Here is a 24,115-nt window from a genome sequence, read left to right on the forward strand (position 1 = left end):
CCTGCCTGCGAGAGCGAAGTTTGTTTAGTCCTCGCGCAACCGTCGAGGTATCACGTGGCGTGTGACGCCTGGTTCAGGGTGAAGCCGAGTTTTTATTTACTCCTGATTTGAAATCGCTGTCGCGTTCGCGTTTCGAACGGACCGGTGAAGAGGATCGTCGATATTTTTCGGCAGAGCGAGTGAGCAGCATTGAGAATAAAGTCAAGACCTTCGTAAAGTAAAAAAACAAAAATAAGAAATAAAAATAAAGGAAGGCTTGACGCGTTTGAGAGGCCTTTATCGCACCTGACGTATCGACGCAGAAAAACAAAAGACAATAATACAAGATCGAGAATGGCCGACGCGGAATTGAGTAACCTTTTAAACAGGAGACAGAGGATCAACGAGGAACTCGAGGAGGGGAAAGAAGTCAAGAAGGAGTACAAATACGTGAACGTGTACACGGAATTCCACGAACTCTCGAGGCGCGAAATCAAGCAGTACGAGCAGACCTTCAACAGGTGAGTCAGAGTGCGTCGTGTCTCGAAACGCCGATTTGTTATTATTACATACATTGTTATTATTTCTACCGCGTCATTCCTTGCTAATCAGTCGATTCGCGGGTCTACAGTTACGGTTACGTTATAATTGCATAGTATTATATGACGCATTATTTCGACCGAAATCGCCCCACGTGAAACGTTTTCTAACAGGCAACTATTTGAATTTGTCATTATTCCCGCGCTGACGTCACGCGGCACCAGCCAATCTAGAGAAACGATGCAAGCGCTTCGAATTCGCTTCCCTTCGTGTCACATCTCAAATCGCCGTCACTTGCCTGGGATTCAACAAAAGTTGTCTAAAAGTTGCAAATCCAATGTACATAGCATAGTTTTTGTTCGCATAAAATTATCTCGTTTAAAATATATGTGCTTCATTGCGACTCTGAAATTGATTCTAATATTGTAATACTGTTTATAAAATGTATTAACTCCTCCTTGAATTTCGAACCTGAAACAATTGAAAACCAAACATTTATATTTTCAATGATGCGCTATTTTTTCACATTGAAAAGACTTTCCGGCGCCTCGAAAATACGGTATCTTCAAGTTCATTGAAGGTCGTATAATAGTCCCAATAATGACAACGATATCGAATTCAAATACTCGATTGTAAAAATAATTAGTCTTACTCCACACGCGTGAATATTTCGTATAATACGAGAACCCGTGTGAGCGATGATAACGAACAAGAGTCGTGTGTTATATGCTTTGTTATACCTGTGCCTGTAGCTGTAACCCGAGTACAAGGTATCGGTATATAAAAGGCAAATAAAAAATAAACGACACTCCCGTATCTCGCAGAGCAGTAACACATTACGGAAGGTTTTGCCCGATTGAATAAACATTTGTACAAGGTAACGCACACCGGTAACTAAATACAACCGATTTCGCACGTGCTCACTTTTCCTTTGATCTCGATTCCTCGGAAGTCTATCCACCTTCAATATTGTGCAAACAAACGTGCCGTAACGAAATTCAAATGTCGATTACGAATCGTACGGTATTCCGAATTCGCGTAATCGCCTCGTCACAATTATACATCATAGTAGTAATCAGCGATACCTTGATCAAAAGCACAGATTAACACCCCAAGCGACAGTTTATAAATCGAGTATAAACTCCTGCCTGGTAAATGATTAGTTTAAGGTGTATTTCTTATCTATTGATTGGAATTGTTGGAACGAAAGCAGGACCTAGGTGCGAAACGAGTAACGAATCGGATGCGTTTAAACGCAAATATACCGCATGAGTCACATCGGACTGTACAGGCTTCTGGTATAGAATACCAGGATGAAAACGAAGAAAAAATACCCGCAAAAACTGATACTCCGGAAACATGAGGACATTGAAAATATCTTTTGCGGTCGTGCGATGTATGTGGCAAACTGGAACTGGAAATCCGATCCATGTGGTTCGAGTATATTCACGTCATCTTATAGGATCGCATGATTATACCTTACAAGTATCTCATATTCTCAGTTTATTTTCATTCCTCGATATTCTTCCGACGTGGTTCGTCCGTCAATTTTTTCCCCTGTGTTGTATAAATAAAACGGCGGATCTTTTCTGCAGCGCAATTGTTGATTGAAACACAATTTTGCATACGTACGTAATATTTGTCGGACAACAGAGCGTGAAACAGAAATTTTAATCTTCGAAGATGATTTCAGAGAATCGTCTCGACGATGCCAGCAATTAACATTTGAATTCCCGAATTTCTTAGCCGCTTATCAGTCGCGTTATATCACTATCATGTTTTGCAATTTGTGCAATGGGTACAAATTACAGTATTTTTTTAAATCTTTATTCCCATTCCACTCAATGCCGACGGTCAATCCTTCTACTCGATTACCGAGTGCTGAATACTTTTTGTTTTTCATACGTATTCCTTTTGAACATTATTTTGTAATAAATTAAAAGTAAAAATTTAAAAAAATACCGAGTGCTGAATACTTTTTGTTTTTCATACGTATTCCTTTTGAACATTGTTTTGTAATAAATTTATCGCTGCGTTGAATTGAATTCTGTATACATTCACACGTGTCTCCATTACAATCGATCAGTTGATCAGATACTCGATCAAGCTGCGTAAATGTTATCTGCTTGAAAGCCTCTTCAATTATTCAAACCTATTCTAGAATATAATACATAAGAGCTAAATTAAATTGTAGTATACTAATTACATTTTTTCATATAATTTAACCAATGTCGAATAAATATGAGACCGAAGTTAATAACGTTGACGTAATTAAACATCCGGGAAAAAATCCTAATTTCTCAATATTAGAATGAATTTCAAGTGCAAGTTGGCCTTTCGTATTAAAAGCACGTTTTTTTATTGTTTTTTTTTGTTTTATTCGGATTTACTAAATTTCGGACATTGCTAAAGGTACAAAGTAACGATTTTTCCTAATCATACGTCGTTAAAGTAACGTTACTAACTTCATCTTCGCGAATGAACTTTGTTCACACAACACCTGTTTCTTCGCCTTCACTAAACGGATAACCGTAAAGGTCTCAAAGATAACGAATCGCTTAATTCTGCGATTTATTGCGTGCAGATTATTGCTTTAAATATTATCCCAAAGCTTAGCCGGGATCAGCGACGATGTTAATTAAATCAAGAATTTTGCTGATTATTCGTAAAAAAAAAAAGCAAACAACTTTTTGTTTTTCAAATTTCTGCGGTGTATTATTACGTTTCTTTTTTTACAATCCTGTAAACTGGAATTTATTTGTGTACATTATATACCAGCACGATATAAAAAATGGCAAACTCACGATCCTCTTTATCTTATCTGTAGAGTGAAGTTTCCAGCTTATCTCTTACAAAGCGAAAGATGAGGGGGGGGGGAGCGGTGCTGCCTGTGATCTCAAGTGTAGTGTTAAAAGAATGTAAAATAACGTTTACACAACGTATACACACATTTTACATATAGGAGAATACGTGTATACAATGCAGAAGAAAATTCAGGTCAATTCGGCTCAACACACGTTCTCATGTAACGAAGAGAGTGAAGTTCGTCATAACTTGTTCACTTTTAGGTAAAATCATTACTTCGCGAATCTAGGATCGTCTGAAATCGAGTAATCTATTTTTAAAACGCAAAGTGTATTCAGATTTTTTAAATTAAATTCCTTCCAACCGTTCTAAATTTTCAAACAGATGATTAATTTTAGTTTCAATATTCCGTTACATTAACGCTACTAACTTCAATATGGTACGTAACACTATCACATTATCGCGATAATGATGATTGCCACATAATTGTAGAAACTTACAAATTCGGTAAAAATTATTGTAAATATTTCATCGATTATAATCTATCGTGCGAGTTTATTTCGAGATGATTTACATTATTTGATAAACATATTACGATTTTCTCTTCTCCCTTTTTTTTTTCTCACAGTGCAACATACCGTCAGAAGCAGTACTGTTATCGAGATGAGATCAAAATCAGATGGAAACTATACCTAATTAGATTGTTAGATTGTAGAAATCGATGAATAATCGATACGACGGTTCACTTTTCTCCCGATTCACCGATTTTCGGGATTCTTCTTTGTTTTTTTTTCTGCTTTTTTCTCGGCCAAAGCTCCAAATTCTTGAGAAGGAGGGTGGAAGGAAGGCAAATTGTGTAACGGTGCGGCCCTGAATCGTACCTGCAGGATTGGTGGAACGTCCAACCTTTGCGCCGCATTGTCAGACCTCGGCGGCGTCGCCAGAGCCGCCCTACAACAGCCGGTTCAAAATACCGGCAAAGAAAAAGTGTGTGTAAAGGCGGACGAGAAAGAGAGAGAGAGAGAGAGAGAGAGAGAAAAAAAAGGTAAAAGCTTGGAAAAAGGGATAAAAAAAAAAAAAAAACATCTTGGCGAGACTTGAGACGCTGCCCGGAGTCCATCTTCTTCTCTCCTTCTCTCTTTTTCTCTCTCTCTCTCTCTCTCTCTCTCACTCTCTTTCCTTCTCTCTTAAGAGACCTCGGAGAAAATATGATCACTGCTGGAGAGTATCTCGCTTATTTTCGTTTCACGTTACTATTTATACCTGATTTTTCTCGACGTCGGTATAGATTGCAACCTTTCAAATTGGCGGAACATTTTTTGGAACATTTTCACTTGTGGAACGGTTACCAATTTCTCAATATCAGGTTTGGCTCGAGTTGATAAAATCCTACCGAATTCTACAACTTTTATCAATACATATATATATATATATATATTTATTGGGGTGGGCCAAAATAATCGACTATTTTTTTTTTTCACTTTATACTCCGAAAACTTGGTTGGTAGAGACCTCAAAAACATCCTCTCCAAGTATGAGCTCTTAATTTTAATAGGAAGGTCCTCCGCCTCTCGGTATCTCCTATTTATAAAAAAAAAAATTCGTCTTATATTCTCGTAGGAAATTGAATTCTCTAAAAAAAAAGGTCTCTTACAATTTTTTTGCATACCTCACTGTTCAGAAGTTATTGATGGTTAAAGTTTGATCATTTTAAGGTAAATGTCTTTTTTTTTTTTTTTATGAATTTTATAACTCTTCAAAAAAAAAAGTCATTATAATACGCGCAACTCGTGATTGTGTCGGAAATTTACTGCTCTACAATATAATGGTCTCTTGTGATTAGTCAATTAAATTAACGTCGTTCAGAAGATATTCACCGTCAAACTTCAAATGCACACTATTTTTAACAGTTTTTTTTTTTTTTTAATAATTCGAACAATTTCAATTTAATTCATGAGTTTCGGGAAAATTTTAACAATTTATTGTAGAGCAGTAAATGATAACGTAACTAACTTCAATATGATCTATTGAAACATTATACTTGTTACAATTTCCTTTCGGAATTGAATTCGCTGTACAATCCACGTCAAGAATCGTGGCGCAATTTTCATTGGCCCGATAAATATTTACGGTGAAAAATTCACAACGGGCTGCATTTATTACGCAACGTGTGTGTTTCGTACATGTATATAATAATAATAACAATAATAACAATAAATTACCATTGTACGCAATATACTGGGGTCTATCATAGCACTGGGTCACGAACTCTCTGACCCTTTGCGCTTAACCACCATTTCCTTCTTGTTCATTGTGATTGAAAACAATTTTAATTTTTTTTTTTCATAATATTAATCATCACCGTCGTCATTCATTTGTTGTAACATGTAACTCTGCGTGTTTCGTTCGTCATGTTCGGCTTGTTGAACCGTTGCTGACGGACCGTTTGATCGTTTTGAACTCCGACCCTCCGGCCACGTAGCTAAACAACTAGTAAAGTCAATGTCAATTGTCGATAATAGACAGTCAACAAAGGATTTTCTTTCCTTTTATTGTTTTCTCTCACATCTTAAATATTGTTCGTTTCTGATTCCTTGCTGTGTACGAAGAGTGAGAATAATTTATATTTATCGCAGCGTGGCAAGCGAAGTTTTGCATTTTATCTTTCTGTCCGCGGTCAGCATGGTTTCGTTATCTCCGGCAGTATTATTTCGACCTTAAAAATAGCTTTATATACTGGCACAAGATAATTTTCTCCACGCCCTTCTATAATGTATGTAACAACCAGGAAGCTATTTCGCCGCGATGACGACTCGACTCGTTCTCAAAGCTTGCAACTTCTGCGACACGTGTCGCGATTTTCTTAGTAACAATTGACCGAACGTGTCAGTGTTAATATTTCAACCACGTTTTATCTCAATCCAAACCGACCAGTATCCGTTGAATTAATTTCAGGCATATAAAAATTACCGCCAATATTTATTTCTTGCATAAATCCGTAATCGTGTCTTATAAAAATATAGAGTCTCGGCTTCACTCCATATTCCATAATTACATCGACACGGATATTGGTTGTGGTTATTTTATCGCCACTTCACTCCAGGCGGTTCAATCTCAAAATAACTGTGCTAAAAGGGAAAGAAAATAACCGAGGAATAGTCGGCAAAGCTCTGCAATAATCAGCGATGAATAACGAAACGCCTTTCGTGTTAAAAATTCTCGCCAACCGCCATCGATTTCACAATTTTTTCACAACCGACTCTGGAAGCTCGGTATCAACCACGATCACGTTGTAAATTTCAATATCAATCTCAACAATTAACGAGCGTGATATCATGGCGCCTAGTCGTAACAGTCAAACTGATTGAGCAAGTCTGCGTTTATACGGGTCAATTAGACAGAGCTTTACGTCTACCCAAATAAGTGACGAACATGGTCAGCCTTTGGTTCGCTTCTATCCTTTTACGATTGCGTTTTCTTGTCTTTTTTTTTCATTTTTTTTTTCCATTTTTTTTACTTTCAACATTAACGATCACGATGATAACATATTTAACGAAGGTACATTTAAACTAAGAAGAAAACTATGCGAATCGCTTGTTACGTTTGAGTTGTTTTGCCTCTTAATTCGATTCGTTTTTACTATTTTATTTCTTATTTTTTTATTCGTTCGCGCTTTCCTGTTGTTGAAAAATTTTGAATAGCTTTTTTCCTACGCGTCGTTTTATCTCGATCGGTACGCGAGCGAAGAGAGTACGGTTACGTTTCAAAGGAAAGAAAGAACGAAGAAGCTCTTTAGTGAGACGAGTTACTCGACGTTATTCAGCAACGGGCTGGGCTAGTGAAGAGTTGTTATCATGGTCCGTGTAACGTTACATCAAGCTTTTGACAAAATTCTTCTGCTTCTCTTTTGTAATATTCATTACACTTCGGAGAAGCTGACACTTTGACGATAGCCTAAAAATAAGCACCTAAATCAACCTCACCGTGCTTTTTCAATCTTTATACTACCAGGCACGTTTCGTCGCTCTTTTGTATAACATTGTTATATTTTCAAGCACTTTCAAACTTGTTTGTTAGTGAATTGAAACGTGCGAGGTAAAGTCACGAATTGTACGTAAACAAATTTCAGCTCAGAGGATTAAGAATGCCAGAAATGGATTTCCTTCGATTGAAAAAAAATTACACTCGGTGAAGAATTTGCTCAGTATGCTTCATCGCGTGATTCGAAAACCTGCAACACTCGGAGTAACGAGAAAACAACTCCAACCGGTCGTATTTCGATTAGTCAGATGTGCAAAAAATTTGAAACTCATCAACAATTCAAACCAAGTGAATTAAACTATCAAGAATTGCAAATATGCTTACATTTTTCATCCACACAGAGTGCAAAAAGTATTTCGAACAAAGTTGCCAACGTCACAGGTGACTCAAAGGCAAAATTAACATTCAAGAATGCGACCTTGAGCATACGAGTAAAGAAAAACGCCATGTTTCGGGTCAAGGTCGACACGGTCAAGCCGCTCGTTGAATATTATATGCCAATAGATTCATCTCTTCGCATAAATTTTCAGCGGTAGCAAATCGATCGGGCGATTAGTTAGACGAAGCTGTCTGAACTCAAAGACTTGCGAAAACGCCTCGGTAAAGTGAAATTATTTCTACGTGCTGTGTTCAGTTACAGTTGAATATACAATTGTTACGTAGCATAAATTTATGGCAAAAGGTTAAAAAAAAATGCACGTCACACGTATGTAAATTATTCTTATATAATAACGAGATCAGTGCGATTAGACAACGCGATTTGAATCTTCTCCATAAAATGAAGAAAATTTCGCTTCTCAAAGTTACTGGAAAATTCTAGTAAAACGTGTATCGTTACATCGTAATAACGGCTAAAAATTGTTCGTATTCTTAAATTTTTTCAGTAAAATAAAACTTGAACATTAATTTACCGTCGCAATAGTTGGAAGAAAATATAGTACAAGTGACGATGGATGAAAGGTCACAGTTGTACAAAAATAATTTTCATCCCGTATCCCGAACTACATAATTTTTAACAAAACGTGGACGCTCGCAAATTACGGAATCAATATCCCTTCTTCTTAGGCCATAAACTGCAGAAGCAACCTGAGCGATATCGGATATCGAATTCATCGGTATTGTCATCTTCATCGTCTTCCCTGCGAGGAGTAGGATTGTAAAAAACGCTGAACCAGGGCCTAAAGCTCCGTTTCTTTATCGTGTGCAACGTCGCTGCAACGGCTTGATTTAATAATATTAATCCGACGGCGGGTTTATCTTTGAGAGTTCTATAAGCGTGCACTCGGGTATCTTGCATCCTGAGTATTTAACGGTACGCGATAAGCTCTGTTCATTTAAACATTATCATCCATTACAGTACTCGCCTGTACATACTGTAAGGTATGTCGGGTACGTAGCTTCGAAAATCGCCACTTGAATATCAAATGCGCCAAGGCATGTATGTGTGTCTTGATCGAAAATTTCTAACGCACTGTCTTGATTACTAATACGAATCCATGCGGACTACTTATTTCGGTCATCGGTCAGGTTATCGATTATTGAATTGTACAGACGGAAACTTGAACGCATACCAAAGAATCAAAGTAGAAGGTTACGCTTGGAGAATAAAATGATGTAACACACTCACAATCAGTTATGGTGGTGAAATTTATTTCATGTACCAACCAGGTATGTAGGAAAGTAATTGATTCGAACCACTTTTAATATGGTGAACGATGAGACAGTGATTCAATCGAAACAGATAACGTTATGGAAGAGGTGTTTTTTCATACTAATTATATGCTTATCGTTGGATGATGATCGAGTTTTTAATCCCAAACTCACGTCTTACGTGCTCCAGGAATATGATTCTTTATAAATCCTATACTTTTCTATCCAAGATTCCTCGAGCATAACAGAATATGTACATTACAATACACTCGACTTCTAAACAGTCGGTTGATCTGCATGACGTTGTACGACTTTATCCTTTCTTCGAGTCAATTCAACGCAGCCACGCGCGAGATTTTTGTACTTGGAGTATTTGGTCTATCTAATAAGTTTTCTAGAAAATTCTGTTTTAGACTGTCAGCTAAGGTGATCGAGACCAACGTTTTCGTGTGACTTCCGTTACAGTCGACCAAAACTCCATTCGCTCTTTATAAAAGGCATGTTCCATTCCCAGTGATACCTCGTATTCATTTCCTATCCTAAGATAGTTGCCCTCTGTTGCAGAGAATGGGGCCCACGGTGTCCCGTTTAAAGCCGGGGAAGTTGGTGTTCTGAAAAACGATTATCCATTGTCAGAGATTTCGCATAGCTCGCAGAATATTTTTTTGAATCGTGTCGCTAGTATCGAAAACCGTTACCCGTCGATCGCAAAGGACGTCCACAACTGTACCATGATGTCCGTAACTTCCAAATCTCTTTTTGTAACGGTTCTGTTGTAAATGGCGGGTGAAAACTGCAACTCCGGGAAATATATGTAAAACGTATCATCACCGTGTCCCACACCCAAGCTTTTCGGATTGTCCTGGGAGAAAAAGATGTTGCTGAAAGTGCCCCGGTACTGCAGTGTGTAGAAATACTGCGGATTTTTCGCGACAGCGTGGTGCTGAAGAAGTGCGCTGTAGGCTGGATATCGAAAAAGAACGTCGCCGAAGGCGTCCGTAACGTTTTGGAGTATCTGTCAGTGGGAAAAATCCATAAATCAAAAAGCTCCGTTTCTCAGCGCGCAGAATCCATGTTCTAAACCTGATTTTGCATTCGTAATTCACAGTATCTCACCAAACTTTCATTTCCACTTAGACCACCTGTCAAGTAGTACGACTTCACGGCATCGACGTAAGCAGCCCCTTTATCCTGTTGATAATCCAACGTTGCAGCTTGAGGTAGAACAGCATCGAAGTTCTCCAGAAAGCGGCGAAACAGTTCCTTGTCTTCGAAAAACTCTGCAACCATTCGAACGTAGCATAAGAATGTTTAACGAGTAATCGAAACAAAGTTGATTTGAATCAGCACATAAGTGGCTTGGGATTAGATAACCGAACCTTCTACGAAGGTTTTACGATCCCTCTGGTATTAACCCATGCACTCGCTTTGAAGCCGCCTGTAAAGTTCCCTAAAATCGGTCGAAATCCTCCGAAATAATGACAATCAGTCGAAGTCAGGTCATTACCTCAAGTTATTTCAAATCCTTTGTAATTACTTGGGTCTAGCGCACTTAGTGTAGCTGAAATTTATGGAGGGTAAAGGTAAGGAGGACTATCTCCGTGTACATGGTAGAAAGTGTCCGTAAAGTAGATGACAATTAAGATGACGTTTTTGCACTAAAAGTTCCACCAAACGCCAGAAATCAGATTGAACCCAATAAAACCCTGATTGCTGAGCACCAATCAGATTGTTTCCCTCATTGCTTATAAGCGCCATTCTTGTTGCGACGGCGACTTGTTGAACCATTATTTCCTGCTTTTTGGTGGATACTTTTTCGACCTCTTGTGGTTCCCACCGTTATGTTACGAGATCTGATGTTACTTGTGTGCAATAAACTTGCTGTAACGATCTAGGCTGCTCGGGCTTATCAAATCTTTGTCTAGTGAAACGCCACTCATGTTGACATTCCATCTGATCTGAACTTTGGCATTGAACCATCGTTACATGCGTTGTTTCGTTTGTGCACTACATAAGATAGAACACGCTATCACCCTAATCTGAAATGCCCTTATAACTTCGACTGCTAATGATTCAAGGCTGCAGTTCACATTTGTTTAAGTAAGCAAAAGGTTGCAATAATATAATCACGAGGCGCTTCATACTGTTTGATAATTCAGTGATTAGGAAACCTTCTCGCTTGGCTGAAACGTCCGAAGGTCTTCCACACGAGTAAACAAGAGGGCAATATTGTTGAGACACTCACTAACGGTATAGAGAATCGCTTCATCTCGGACAACACCGGAGATCCAAGGCAAGTCCCGGATTTTCCCAGCCGCAAATATATTAGCCGTAGTGTCGGTAAATACCGCGCCTTCGATATTCGGCTCGTCAGTTGGGGCCCAAACAATTGCCGGCCATATATGCCAGCGAATGAAACGCGGTGCCGTAGCTATGATTTTGGCGAAGTCAATTTCTCGTAGGCACTTGACCAGAGCCGCTGACGTCTTGTTCGAGCAGCCGACGTACTCGCCAAGTTGGTAAGCCCGGCTCGAGTAACCAGATCTTGGTAATTGGGACCAGATACCGAGAGCCGATCCGCTCTGCGTTATGTATTTGTGAAACAGTCCTGTTGGTAGGTAAAACAAAAAATGTATTCACTCGTCATGATACCGCAGCCAATACGGAAGTATCGACAAGTATGAGTAGTATTCGAATAGTTAGACCAATATGCAGTTATAAGGGACCAAAGAATCGATCGATACATCATGATCGTAGTATAAATTTACTACAATCCGTTACCAGTACGCCTTACTTGAAAGAAGCAAATGGTGATTGATCAGATCGATGAGGATCAGGGATGAACAAGTCGATGTTCATCGCTATTACTGCATATGGTGTCTTACCAATGGTGAGGTCTGATAAGGTTAAAAGATGGACGCAGGCACCGCCCGAACTTGCACCGAACAGTGTGACTCGGTCCGGATCGCCACCAAAGTATCTTGCGTTATTCTGGACCCATTTAAGTGCGAGGATCTGGTCCTTGAGGCCCCAATTACCAGACGCGACTTCGTCACCGGTGCTCAAATATCCAAATGGACCGACTCGGTGACTCGGTAGAAAGAGAACTATGTTCGCATCGAGTAAATACTCTGGTCCGTACCTGTCGGATCTTGCGTTTCCGGAGGTAAAGGCTCCTCCGTAGATGTAAACCATCACTGGAAGTAGCGATGAATTATCACCCTTCGGGAGCTGTTTTTTGAACAGATTAACGGGTGCTTTAATTACGAACGCAACGCAGATGAGACGCTTTGGAGAGGGGTCGTTCGCTAAATTGGAAAAGTGGTGAATTAACACAGTTGAAAATCAAGTTGTGGATCAAAGGAACTCGAACGATTTTATCATTCTTTGAAACAATAATGAGAAATCAATCGAGACGACTTGAGTCGTTGAAAATTAGTGCAACTCACTCAAAATCACACGATGGTGGAAATCGTCGAATGGTTTCAATTCGTTAACCTTCTACTGATTCCTCCATTATCATGTGCTTTCGTCAACTTTCACTTCGCCAAGTGATTTCCGTCGATTTCTTAGCCTTATAGAGATGATTGCCACTAACTTTTTATGATTTCCTATGATTCTATCCAATCCAAAATCACTGGGAAACAAATGATTGGAAACCAAAGATGACGTTGGGAATGAGTGAAAATGCACGAACCCAAGACAATGAATTGGAATCATTGATTCGATTTCTAAGTGATCGGCACCTGGATACGTTCAAATTACCTTCGGCGTGTAAGCGTTGATCCACAAACAGTCTTCCTTTCCCTTAACTTCGTTCCCCAGTAACTGGGGGCACATTTCCGAATCCAAGGTGGCATCGCGAGTCCCACTCCAGCCATCAGCAGGTACAGGATTCCGGAACCTGTCGTTTCAAAAGGTGTAGATCCACCGTCATTCGGTTGACAACAAAAACGAGATGATCCGTCCATAATTTACCTGAGATCCCCAACCGGCGGTTGCGCGTACGGTATACCCAAAAATGCTGAAACCGTTCGATTGTGGATGGTCTTTCGAACCGTGCCCAGCAAGGTACCTTGAGGAATGTTCACTGTCTGACGAACGATGCTATTCGCCTGAGCAAGGCCAGCTGAATAATCGTTAATGTTTGTCGTTAATATCAGAATAGTCAGTAATGAATAATTCACCGGAATATGGAAAGCCATGTCGGTCCTCTGACTGACCAGAACAAAGTAACTACTGAAAGAATTCTAGATTCAATTCTTGATCGCCCTCCGGAAAGGGAGGGAGTGTTTAACATTATCTAGACGCAAGACTTTTATCTCCATTGGCTCGTATTTCTCTTTCATAATGATAACCGAAAATAAAAACAAGAAAATGAATCTTGTCTCACCGATTTCGACACATAAACGCCAAATTCCATCGTTGCACAACATGTCGCAATGTCGGAAATCGACTCAGTGCCGAAAATATCTGCGGAAAAAGTGATCACCCGATAACAATGGACTCCAGTTTCCATATAAAAATTTGCGTCTAAACCAGATAAACGAACCATTATACTCTGCTGTATACTTTCACCGTCTTATCATATCCAAGTAATTTCTTATCTCAACTTCAATTTCAACTAACCGTATATCAATAAATAAACAATAAATAATTGAACATGCTCACTTATAAAGCTGTGTAAATTACGCCGCTTCATAAGCTTTGCAAAAAGAAAGTTATGTACTGGATAAAAAGTCGTTGCTATCTATAGAAATGTGAGTTTATTTTCTGATAAATAATTCATTTTTTACGTTTTAATCGTCTCTCATACGATTACTTCAAATCGCGCAATCGTTACGGATATATCACGTAACGTGTATCACTTATATGTAGTTGCAATCTCTCTGTTTGTCGGTCATTCCAAATTTATGGTTCGAGTCAATGCCTCCTACGTCGTTACGACGCACGCCGTGCACTGGTGCGTTTCGTTGGGCTATATAAAGCTCCGGCATATCATCCCCCCCGGGTATTTTGACACTGCTGCCGTATTTTCCAACAACAAGAACGAGCGGGTTGTTACAAAGAAGTTGAATAGCAGGACCGTGGGATTGATCGATTATTCGTTAACGATCGTATTTAATTGATAAAACAATAATACAGGTCTGCAAATAAAAAAGCTGCACGTGTTGCTTATACTTTTTCTTATGAATTCTCGCTCTCAGCGGAATCGGGAAAAATAATCAAAAAGTTCCATCACGTCTGGTTTTTTCGTGAGTTCGCGTTTGTAGTTTCATTTGGAGTGAAATTCCCATTCAATTCGAAATCTGGTATCCAGCTTCTCGTTTCCAAAAATCCTGCACAAAATTCATTTCTTACTTCCATTTAATACGGATTAGAGTTAGACTCAGGAATAAATACAAACAGGGAAACATAAAATTGAAAGTGGATACATGTTCGAAGAAGTATCAAAGAGAAGGAGAAAAGGTTTCATAGGTGAAAAGAATGAACACGGAATGTCAAGTACATTTCATAAAGAAACATTGTTTAGTTCAATGTTTTTTCATTACTGTTGTGCTTTTTTTTTGTGTTCAAATATCTTGTATTTTGCAAAAATACTGTACGTAATGGAGGGAAATGGAATTCATTTTTGGATTCATGGATTCAGCACACACAAAAGCATAAAATTTACTAAATACATCCCATGCAGCTGAAACCAAATGTTTTTTTGCCGGGCCGCTAAATCGATTGTTCTGAAAACGATTAATCGAAACCTGTCAAATCATATGCATTTGTAAAATTATATTTGCATATAAGATTACCTGCAGCAGTTCAGCCTCTATTTCACATTTCGTTATACTCGCGATAAAAACGAAAAAACAGACGCATGGTTCGAAGGCAGTAAAAATTGCAACCTCCAGTGCTGACTAGGCAATGACAAAGTGGCAATATGCAGAATACCTCGTATGCACACGTGCAGTGAATGCACTCGAGAAGTTGTTTGCCGGGAAATCAGGCAATTTGAATCGTGATTGCAATCAAGCTGAGAATTGATGAAAATGTGCAGAACGGTGAAAACTGCGCGGAAAATCTCACAGAATTATATTTTCCAGGAGAATAATCAAATTGCAAACAAAATACTTGTCAATCGTAATTGTCGACAAGATAATTCAGTTTTCTTAAATATTTTATCGCTCTGCGGATGAAGAAAGCAGTTTATATCAATGCGCAACTGATTATGCTCAAAAATAAAATGAAGAAAAGGATCGAATTTCGATTCACGTATCTAGAACACTTTTTTCCTACGCACAATGCGATGATTTAACAATCTATTGTCTGGAATAGCTGTCGACAGGCTTTTAATATAACCTGAATTTTATACAATACCCATACACGTGAACTTTTTTAATTAAGCCAGAGGTTTTATCGAATTCCAATACATGGAGATGCATTCTGTCGTTTGTGTCCAATAAGTACAATTATATTCGTTGTATTCAACACCTCGATAATTGAGCGCTAATTAGCTCTAGCTAAAATAGGTATTTTCGCAATTTCAGTGAATCAATTTTCGCACGAATATTTATTCAAGTGATAAATGAAAACGGTGATCCATTTATAATTACAAACCGTCTAAAATACCTGCTACCGAGACAATTGATGTGGAATTATCCAGTGAAAATTGGCGTAAAAATTATCACGATATGAGTATTTTAAAATAGGTAATTATTTGAATTTCATGTGAAGATCTCTTTCGTTTCACTTCAATGTACCGTACTACTTTATATAAATTACACCTATGCAAGTTTGATTCTGGTACATATGTGAACATTTTAATTACTTATCCAACTCGATTCAACGGTGAAGAACTGAAGAAGAAACGTGAATCATAATTACACCTGCGCGTCTACCGGAAGAGATAATTATCGACTGAAGTAGTAATTAATAAATAATACGTGAACATTATATGGTTTTACAAGCCGCTAGACAGACCTGAAATTATTACAGATGTTAACACAGCCGTCTAATTAACGTTCCGCAAAAAAATTACGGCGAAAGTGTGCAGGAAGTTATAAAATTTTCATATTCACGGTTCATAATTTTTCAGGCATAAGTATATAGACCAATTTTTTCTACAGGCGAGTGAGGAAAGTGAGTGTGTTATTTTCTTCAACGATACCCGTTACACTTGTAGAGTTCCTTTCGATTTCGCACAGCTTACAAATTGGCGATCTATTTAAGAGTTAGACTTTTGACAAAACGTTTGACTTTTACGCTTTCCATTTAATCCGTACTTCTGTCCTATTTGGTTTTTCCATTCTTATCGTGGAGCTCGAAGCCGTTTGATAACTTGAATTGTACGATCCGGTCGGTGTTGGAAATCAAACGAGCATTACGCACGATCGAAGGCTGCTCGCCTTGACCGAATTCTAAGAGACTTTAAAAGTCGTGTATCCATTTGCGTTTTCTGACGTCTACGTACACAACGTGCACGCATATCGGATTGAAACCAACAATTCACCAGCTGAAAGCTTTGAAGCGAATGCCATTGTAAACAATTATCTCAATGCGCAGACCCCAGATGCAAATCGTTGACGAATCAATATGTGTGTGTAATTTACATGCGCATGATGTAACGCATGCAGCGCATGGATCGCATTGTGAGTGAAACCAAATGCACAGTTCCATTGACCTTTTTCCTACCCGACTCATGTGTTACGGATACAAAATTCAATATATCGTGAAAATGCACGGTTACTGTGGGATTTATCTGGTGCGTAATTCTGTAATCATCTCTTCGTGTTAAATACTTTTTTTTACTGTCTGATAATACACTGAGAGAAATTGTCGTTCCGGTTACCGCTCAGTCCTTAACTATTTTCATTTTTTACCACAATCGAAAGATATTGTTCTAGATACCAAATGAAAATTAGTTTTCTAGCTGTTACCGGAAAGTCTGGTATCCGTTACTATTCTTTCTCGTTACTATATTTTCTTGCAACTGTTGCGAAAATTCAATGCTTGTGCAAGAATAAATTGACGTTGAAGCCTTGTTTGGCTAAAAAAGTAGAGTCAACCTCAGAAACTGATTTCGCGTTGCAATTACAAATTATATATAAATATAAATTTTATTGGAGAGAGGCAGAAACCGGAATTGTATAAAAAAACTAGAAAGTCTGAAAATTTTTTTTCGAAATATTTCATATTTGATTAAAGGATCGAAATTATCTGAATCAGACGATATAAATTCGAATGGAAATAAATGAAGCGTGATTTGTCACTCGTATTTTGCCGATAGCCTGCTGGAATTCGATAAACGATAAATAGCCATTCAATTAACGAAGTGATAAATTTAACAATTGGAAAGCAAATGAACTCAAATGACTGAAATATTCCAACAAATTGATATCCCTTGATTTCGAATGATCTCCCAGCGTTTTATTGATTACCAGTGACAATATTTGTAATTTTCTGTGATTCTGCCTGATCTGGAAATGATTGATAGACGCCTAAAAATAATTGGAAATCATTGGAAATCCGCGTGGTTAGCATTGGAAACGAATGGTAATCGCATTACAAGGTAGAAATCAATACAAATCACTCGAAATCAATGTCAATGAATCGTAAGCATTTCAATACATCGCTGCGAATATTCTATGATATATTTTTCCCTGTCTAATCTTATTGTCAGTAGAACCTTCTTCGACGGCGCCTTCTTGGCAGCCGAGGCTGAAAACAATCCGCAGACTAGAAGGCAGACGGATCGACTGACATAAGTTTATGCGAGAGAACAAGAACAAGATGAGAAGAAAAAAAAAGGGAGTAAAAAAATGCACGATTCGTATCCCGAAAGTGGAATTCTTCACAGACTCAATTCTATGGAATGTATAAAAAGTTCAATTTCGAATTTTCTTACCGTTTCTTCAGTCCATGAAGAATAAAAAAATATTATCAGTTCAATGTCAGAATATTCGAGGTTACCGTTTTCTCGATTTTTGTGTTCAGCTTTCTCCGAACTTTGGAGCACGCTCAAATCGGTTGATGATCATCCGAGCGATCATTTGTCACGATAATGTCCTCAAGTTTTACTTCTTCCAAAAAAATGATGACCGTCGAAAATTGCTTTGGTATTAAATTCCTGCGAACGGTTCATTTCTCGAAGAAACTGACGGTGTGATTCTCTTAAAACCGTGTAACTTTTGCCTGAAATCTTCTTTTTTTTTTTTTTTTTAAACAGAACCACTATAATTTTGGAAACCTATTCTAATACCTACGACTGGTTCGAAATTGGTTATCCGACGCAGTAAAATAATACGGATTCTGAGAACTTTGGACAGTCGTCGGATGCCTTGCATCTATGTACCGAGTTGAAATAGTCCATAAAATTTTGAAAAAATTGAAAGCTTACACGGTACACAGTGAATACTTAAAACCTGGGTCCAGTTGCATATATGTCTCGACGGTGAAAGTAAACAGTCAAAGATGTATAAACGATGACGTGTCGAACCTAAATCCTAACATTATGGGTCTGTACGATTCTGTAAAGGTGTAGGATGTATAACGCCTGGTGAAGAGATTTCGACTTTTGTTACACCCAAAATACGTGACAAACCATAACTCGTGTCGTAAATTATTTCTACACCCGTTGACCCGTCGTTCTTATCGTTAGCCCGCAAAAGGTGGATACCAAACGAGCGTCTTTGGCTCCACATCCTGCGGAGATATTTAATCTTTTACGAACCGAATCTGCAACGAAACAAGAATAAAACGAAGCCTAGCTCGGTAAAGAATAAAAGAGGAACGAAACCGGGGTCAGAAAAAAAGGAAGAGGGGAAAGAAAAGAACGAAATATACGCGAGGATCGCATGCGGAGGAGTTGAAATATCGTCGCGTAATGTCAAGGTTCACGAATTCTCAAGGAAATAAAACGCCACCATATTATCAAAGACATATCTACGCGAATAATGTAAACGAATAGTGAGTCAGCCAAAAGTATAAAAAATCCAGTTATTTCGAATTCCAATTTCAATATCCGCTGCGTGCAGTTTTATATTTTTATTTCCATCCGCATCAGCATTGCTGAGACAAAATTTCAACAGCATTAACCGTGAGATTTTTCTCTTCATCTCATTTCGAGTCTGCTTGATTCTTCGTTGTCTTGATTCATCGCCGACTAAAAGGCTTGAGACAACTTTGCCCTTTACATTGGCTCGATCGATCGGAACACTCGGGGTGTTCGTCACCCACGTGTGTATAAACATTGTATACATATAACTGAACTAACCGCAATGCAGAGTGCATCTGGTCATTTTTATTACGCAACCCACTTGCGGTTACGACGTCACATCCTGCACAATGCGCAGTTTCAGTTTTTAGTTTTGGAAAAGATGCAGTAGTTCGTTTGTTTTTTCTTTACTTTTTTTTTTCAATTTTTTTAGCACCGACCGTATGACGATGGAAAAATATAAAAAAAGAAATTTTTACTCGATTAAAGAAAACGAACAAACTTGAATTACATATCGTGTAGTATTTAAAGAAATTCCTCACGATGAAATTGATATTCTACAATTGCATGGCACGTACCTTCAGGTTAAGAGAAATTCTAAATGTTCATCGAGAAAGTTTAACCAAGTATAATATATAGCTGGGAACGTAAAGTTCGATCGATCTCACGCAATTTTATTGTCGTAGTATTTGTACATTTCTGCGATTTCTAACGATTCTTTTCATTACGATGGTTCTTCGCTCTGTAATTTTTTGGACGGAAAACGAAATTTCTATTTTTCGATCCCGTCTTCGAGTCAAAGAAACAATTTTTAACAGCATGTAGAAAATTACCGCGTTACGTGAGTAGATTATTTTTCATGTATTAAAAAATTAACTGTACTGGAATAGAATCGACAATTACGGGCATTTTATCCTTGTCGGAAGAATGAACCATTACTTACGACAAATATGCTTGAACTTGCAATATTTAATGCTGTAGCGTGGGTATAGTAAATTTATAGTGACATCGCACGAGCGTGTAACATTATACTTATAACGGTGCAGAAACTTATAATTATTCTGACTTTAGTCAGTGCAGTCGACTGAATGAAAATACGCGAACGCTGTGCCTCGGGGCCTGACGACGAAGCCTCGGGGCCTTATAAGGCGAAGTGAGTCCCGACTTTGATATCCGATCTTCGCTAGTGTACCTCTCCGTAATTGAAAAACTTTGGTGAAAAAAAAAAAAAAAAAAAAAAAAAAAAACACGTTGCGACTGTTTATTTAAATCGCTGCTGCAGTTGCTGCACATCTGCGATTGGAAAAATTGTTTTTTCATATCTCATATGGAATTTTATTCAATCATAAAGACGATGGAATAGAATGTTAAACATCGCTCTCTTTGGGAAGAGTGTGTAAACGTTACCGAGAGTGAAAATCGATTCGGTTTATTTATAGACGATTCGCAAATAGGCGAGCTTGCAACGGACGAAAAGATTTTGCCACCGTTCAGCGAGCTTTCAACTTTGCGCCAAAGTGGAGACTGCATGCGGTTGAAGGTAATCGATTTCTAGAAGGCTGCTTCCTCCGTTTCCGATGCACTGTAATTTCCAGCAGGCCAACCGCCTAATCGGATATTATTGCTTCGATGCCAGCTTATCGGTATTTGCAGAAAAACAACTTCCGCATGGATTGATTTTTCGATCGATAGTTTACTACGCGGGGTTTATAGGTGTTCAGTTATACAGGATACAGTTCGACGTATTTTTTGGTCGTTTACTTATTCTTCGACGAATGTCAACCCGAGCTATGTTATTTTCTGATCCGGATATGGTTCTACGAATATTAATCGAATCACATTTGTATATACATATATTTTGGCAGTGAATTCCTAACGACCGCACGGTTCGTCGTAATGCGCATGCGCATCAAATTTTAGCAGACGACGGACCATGCAGTCGTTAAGAATTCACTCTGTATCTTCGGAATAAAGTGATTGACACAAATATTCGTCGATTCGTCAACTCCTTTGTGCTTGTTATTTTTTTATTTATATTCATTAATTGTCTTTTCTTTCCAGATTTGACGACGGCCGCGACGGTTTCCTTGATCTCGCTGAACTCAAACGGATGATGGAAGTTCTCGGGGCTCCGCAGACTCATCTTGGCCTGAAAGCCATGATTCAGGAGGTAGACGAGGATCGTGACAGCCGAATCTCTTTCCGAGAGGTAAGAGAAAATCACTCCAACCGTTATTGCAATTTTCGCTACAAAATTAACGATTCAACTTTAGAAAAAATAATGGAATTTTTTCGGTAAAAGCCTGGGGCGCAGCTGAAATTGAAATCCTGATCGACGATCAATTTCGATCGATTTCGACCCTAGCGAAAACATTCATTTTGGAAGAAACAATAATTACTTCATTTCAATTTAATTAACCGAATGAAATGCGATCACTTTCAGCAAAGCTTGAACATTAACTCGCCGAATGGTTTGATTATAAATTTCTTCGATGTAAAAAAAATCGCGCATTAGAGTAGTTAATTAAAACATTTTAGAGCTTATGTAATATAAAAAAATAAATAAATGAACTAAAGAATTCCTTCGCGTAACACTGAATTCAACGCGTTCAGTAATGCGCAGTTCCTTGAAATTTCGCTCCTCCAATTCTCCTTGGTTACACAGTTACAAGATGAATAATATACACGGAAGCTTTCGAGTCAGTGAGCATCAACTAACCGTGCCGGAGATTCGCCAGTGGCTCGAAGTTAGTATAATTAACAATCTAAGCAGGAAAGACACTGCGTATTTATCCACGGCCAAAGAGAACATGAAAAATAAAATATATATAGCGACTGAAATTCCCGCAAGCCCGGTTTTTAATCACTTATTATCGTTGGTCTCGTCGAGTGCCATTCGACAAAAGGGCCGTCTCGTCGAAACAATGAATCCAGTCAATTCTCCGCGGTTATTTTACCTGAGGCTGACTAATCCTCGATGCATTCATCGTGAAACTGCCTTTTAGCGAAGCTGTGTCAGCTGTGAATCACCGAAACGTACAAAAGTGATGAAAAATTCATTATCATTATTCGTGACTAATTCGCGAACAGAAAATCTGCACATCACCCGTATTAATTCCGAACCTACGTCCGGCAATGAGAAATGAAAGAAGAGAAAAAGCGATCTCAGAATTGCAGACACGCAATCATTTTCCAAATTTCGTTCTACCAAATTTTTACCAACACTCGGAGTTTGGGTGTTATTTGAATCTTCTATCGCATTATTTGAAAAATGAACTGTATGTTTGGGTGATATTGTAGCGGAAAGATGAAAAAGTGATCCCCGTAATAAATTTGCTATTCGTTAATTAAAAAAACTGCTTACTCAGCTTTTACGTCCAACAATAAGTGTTGTTTGATCATCGTTTTTTCATGTTTATAACTTTTCAGTTTCTCCTGATATACCGAAAAGCTCGAGCCGGTGAGCTGGACCAGGGATCCGGGCTGGGACAACTTGCAAGACTGACGGAAGTCGACGTTGACGAAGTGGGCGTAAACGGTGCGAAAAACTTCTTCGAAGCCAAGGTGTGTATTGGATAAGAATCGCTTGACTATTCTGTTATCAGTCATTTTAGCTTTCTTTATTGAACTTGTTTTGAATTTGTTGATTCTTGCATCATTAAATTTCGTCTAATTATACATGAGAATATCTGGTGCATAATCGATCGTTATTAAATCTAGATCGACGAGTTACGCAAAGCCAATAAATTTGAAGATGAGATCCGGATGGAGCAAGAGGACCGTAAACGCGAGGAAGAAGAAAAAGCTGCCAGACGCGCACAATTTCGTGAAAAGGCTGCCCTCTTTGGTAATAATTGAGATAAGAAACTGGAAGAAAATGAGAGAGGAGAAGAGGAGAGTAACGAAACAACAATATGTATGCTATAAAAGTTGTGAAGAAAAAAAAAATAGAGCTCCGGAGTCAAAGTATGCGATATAGTTTTGTAAAATTTCGATGTATTGTAAAATTTTGATAATTGTTTGTTGATATGAAGCTAGGTGTTATATAATTATTGAACGCGTTTATAAATATGTTATATGTAGAATGCGTATAATTGAAGTTATCTATCAGACATCTTTGCGGTTATGTTAAAGGTAAAAGGTATATGACAACTTGCAACTTGCTCAAAACAAGAGAACGAATATATTATAATGTATAGATAGATAGATAGATAGATGTATAGGTAGATAACTTCAAGTAAGATCGTAATAGTCAATCTTCGTCAGGAAACAAAAAAAAAATGTTAGAAAAAATTATATTACATATGTAATAATACTTTATCGCATGTATATTGTATTGCATAGTTTTATGCGAATTGACATCAGCGGGAAATTCGCTACGAAATATTGCATTGTATTATCGTCGCTATGTGTATAATAATTTAGACGAGGTTGATTATCCAATTTGAAATCTTTTCTGTAGGCTGACGCGGTTGTGAAAAGGAAGGAAAAAAAGCTTCGTCATGATTTAGTATAAATTACGTTGCATTTATTTTAGTAAATAGAAAGAATTATTATAGTTGAAGAAAAGAAAGTTGCCCAGAATTCAACGTTAGAAAGCAAACGACTGATATAGTTATTATACATACATACCATACACATAATACACATGTTCTGGTAGATTTTTAAGATCGTCATATATATAATTCACCCTCGCGAGTTACATGGAATTTTAAAATTAATGTGAATGTTCAAGGCATGACGTGTTATAATGTAAATAAAATATTATTTAATACGTACTAATAATTGAATAACAATTATTTTCAGTTTTCAAATAATCATTATTTCAGTCAATGTATCAGTTATAAACGTCCAACCACTCCCATCAGCGTGATATTCCACTATGCAAATGCAGTTTTCTCATTATTTTGAATTTAAATATAGTTGAAGAGCAAGATGTTTTCACGTTTCCTAATATCCTATATTCCATCCCAACTTCACATTTTCCCTGTGAATAATGGCGTTGTCATCAGAAAATGAAAATCAAGAGATTTTTATTCTTTTGGTTTCGTTAAAATCGTAATAAATGTAAATGTTGATAATCTCAAAATCTCGAAAATACCTAGTAAAAACGTC

The 24,115-nt window shown here is 37.9% G+C and overlaps 2 protein-coding genes across 2 annotated transcripts; one reads left to right on the forward strand and one right to left on the reverse strand.

Moving 5' to 3' along the window:
* On the forward strand, positions 1–23,778 carry LOC124310067 (EF-hand domain-containing protein D2 homolog). The gene is made up of 4 exons (XM_046773641.1): positions 1–500; positions 21,062–21,209; positions 22,430–22,564; positions 22,721–23,778. The coding sequence occupies exons 1-4, from the start codon at positions 334–336 to the stop codon at positions 22,856–22,858; spliced, it is 588 nt and encodes a 195-aa protein (XP_046629597.1). The 5' UTR covers positions 1–333; the 3' UTR covers positions 22,859–23,778.
* Positions 9,003–13,414, reverse strand: LOC124310056 (venom carboxylesterase-6-like). The gene is made up of 7 exons (XM_046773590.1): positions 12,994–13,414; positions 12,781–12,919; positions 11,901–12,246; positions 11,261–11,623; positions 10,132–10,295; positions 9,714–10,030; positions 9,003–9,626 (listed from the first exon to the last, which is right to left on the reverse strand). Exons 1-7 carry the CDS (start codon positions 13,218–13,220, stop codon positions 9,437–9,439), a joined length of 1,746 nt encoding a protein of 581 aa, XP_046629546.1. The 5' UTR covers positions 13,221–13,414; the 3' UTR covers positions 9,003–9,436.
* Positions 23,779–24,115: the final 337 nt, after the last annotated feature.

The sequence above is a fragment of the Neodiprion virginianus genome, chromosome 1, assembly GCF_021901495.1.
Source record: "Neodiprion virginianus isolate iyNeoVirg1 chromosome 1, iyNeoVirg1.1, whole genome shotgun sequence".
In the NCBI taxonomy this organism is placed as follows: Eukaryota; Metazoa; Arthropoda; class Insecta; order Hymenoptera; family Diprionidae; genus Neodiprion; species Neodiprion virginianus.

Excerpts from the sequence above, each read along its gene's own strand:
- LOC124310067 (XM_046773641.1), top strand. The coding sequence starts at position 334 with ATGGCCGACGCGGAATTGAGTAACCTTTTAAACAGGAGACAGAGGATC. Across the intron at positions 501-21,061 it reads TACGAGCAGACCTTCAACAG|ATTTGACGACGGCCGCGACG; the intron begins GTGAGTCAGAGT and ends TTTTCTTTCCAG. Across the intron at positions 21,210-22,429 it reads GCCGAATCTCTTTCCGAGAG|TTTCTCCTGATATACCGAAA; the intron begins GTAAGAGAAAAT and ends ATAACTTTTCAG.
- LOC124310056 (XM_046773590.1), bottom strand. The coding sequence starts at position 13,220 with ATGGCTTTCCATATTCCGGTGAATTATTCATTACTGACTATTCTGATA. Across the intron at positions 12,920-12,993 it reads CCGCCGGTTGGGGATCTCAG|GTTCCGGAATCCTGTACCTG; the intron begins GTAAATTATGGA and ends TTGAAACGACAG. Across the intron at positions 10,296-11,260 it reads AGCGATTCTCTATACCGTTA|AGTTTTTCGAAGACAAGGAA; the intron begins GTGAGTGTCTCA and ends GAATGGTTGCAG.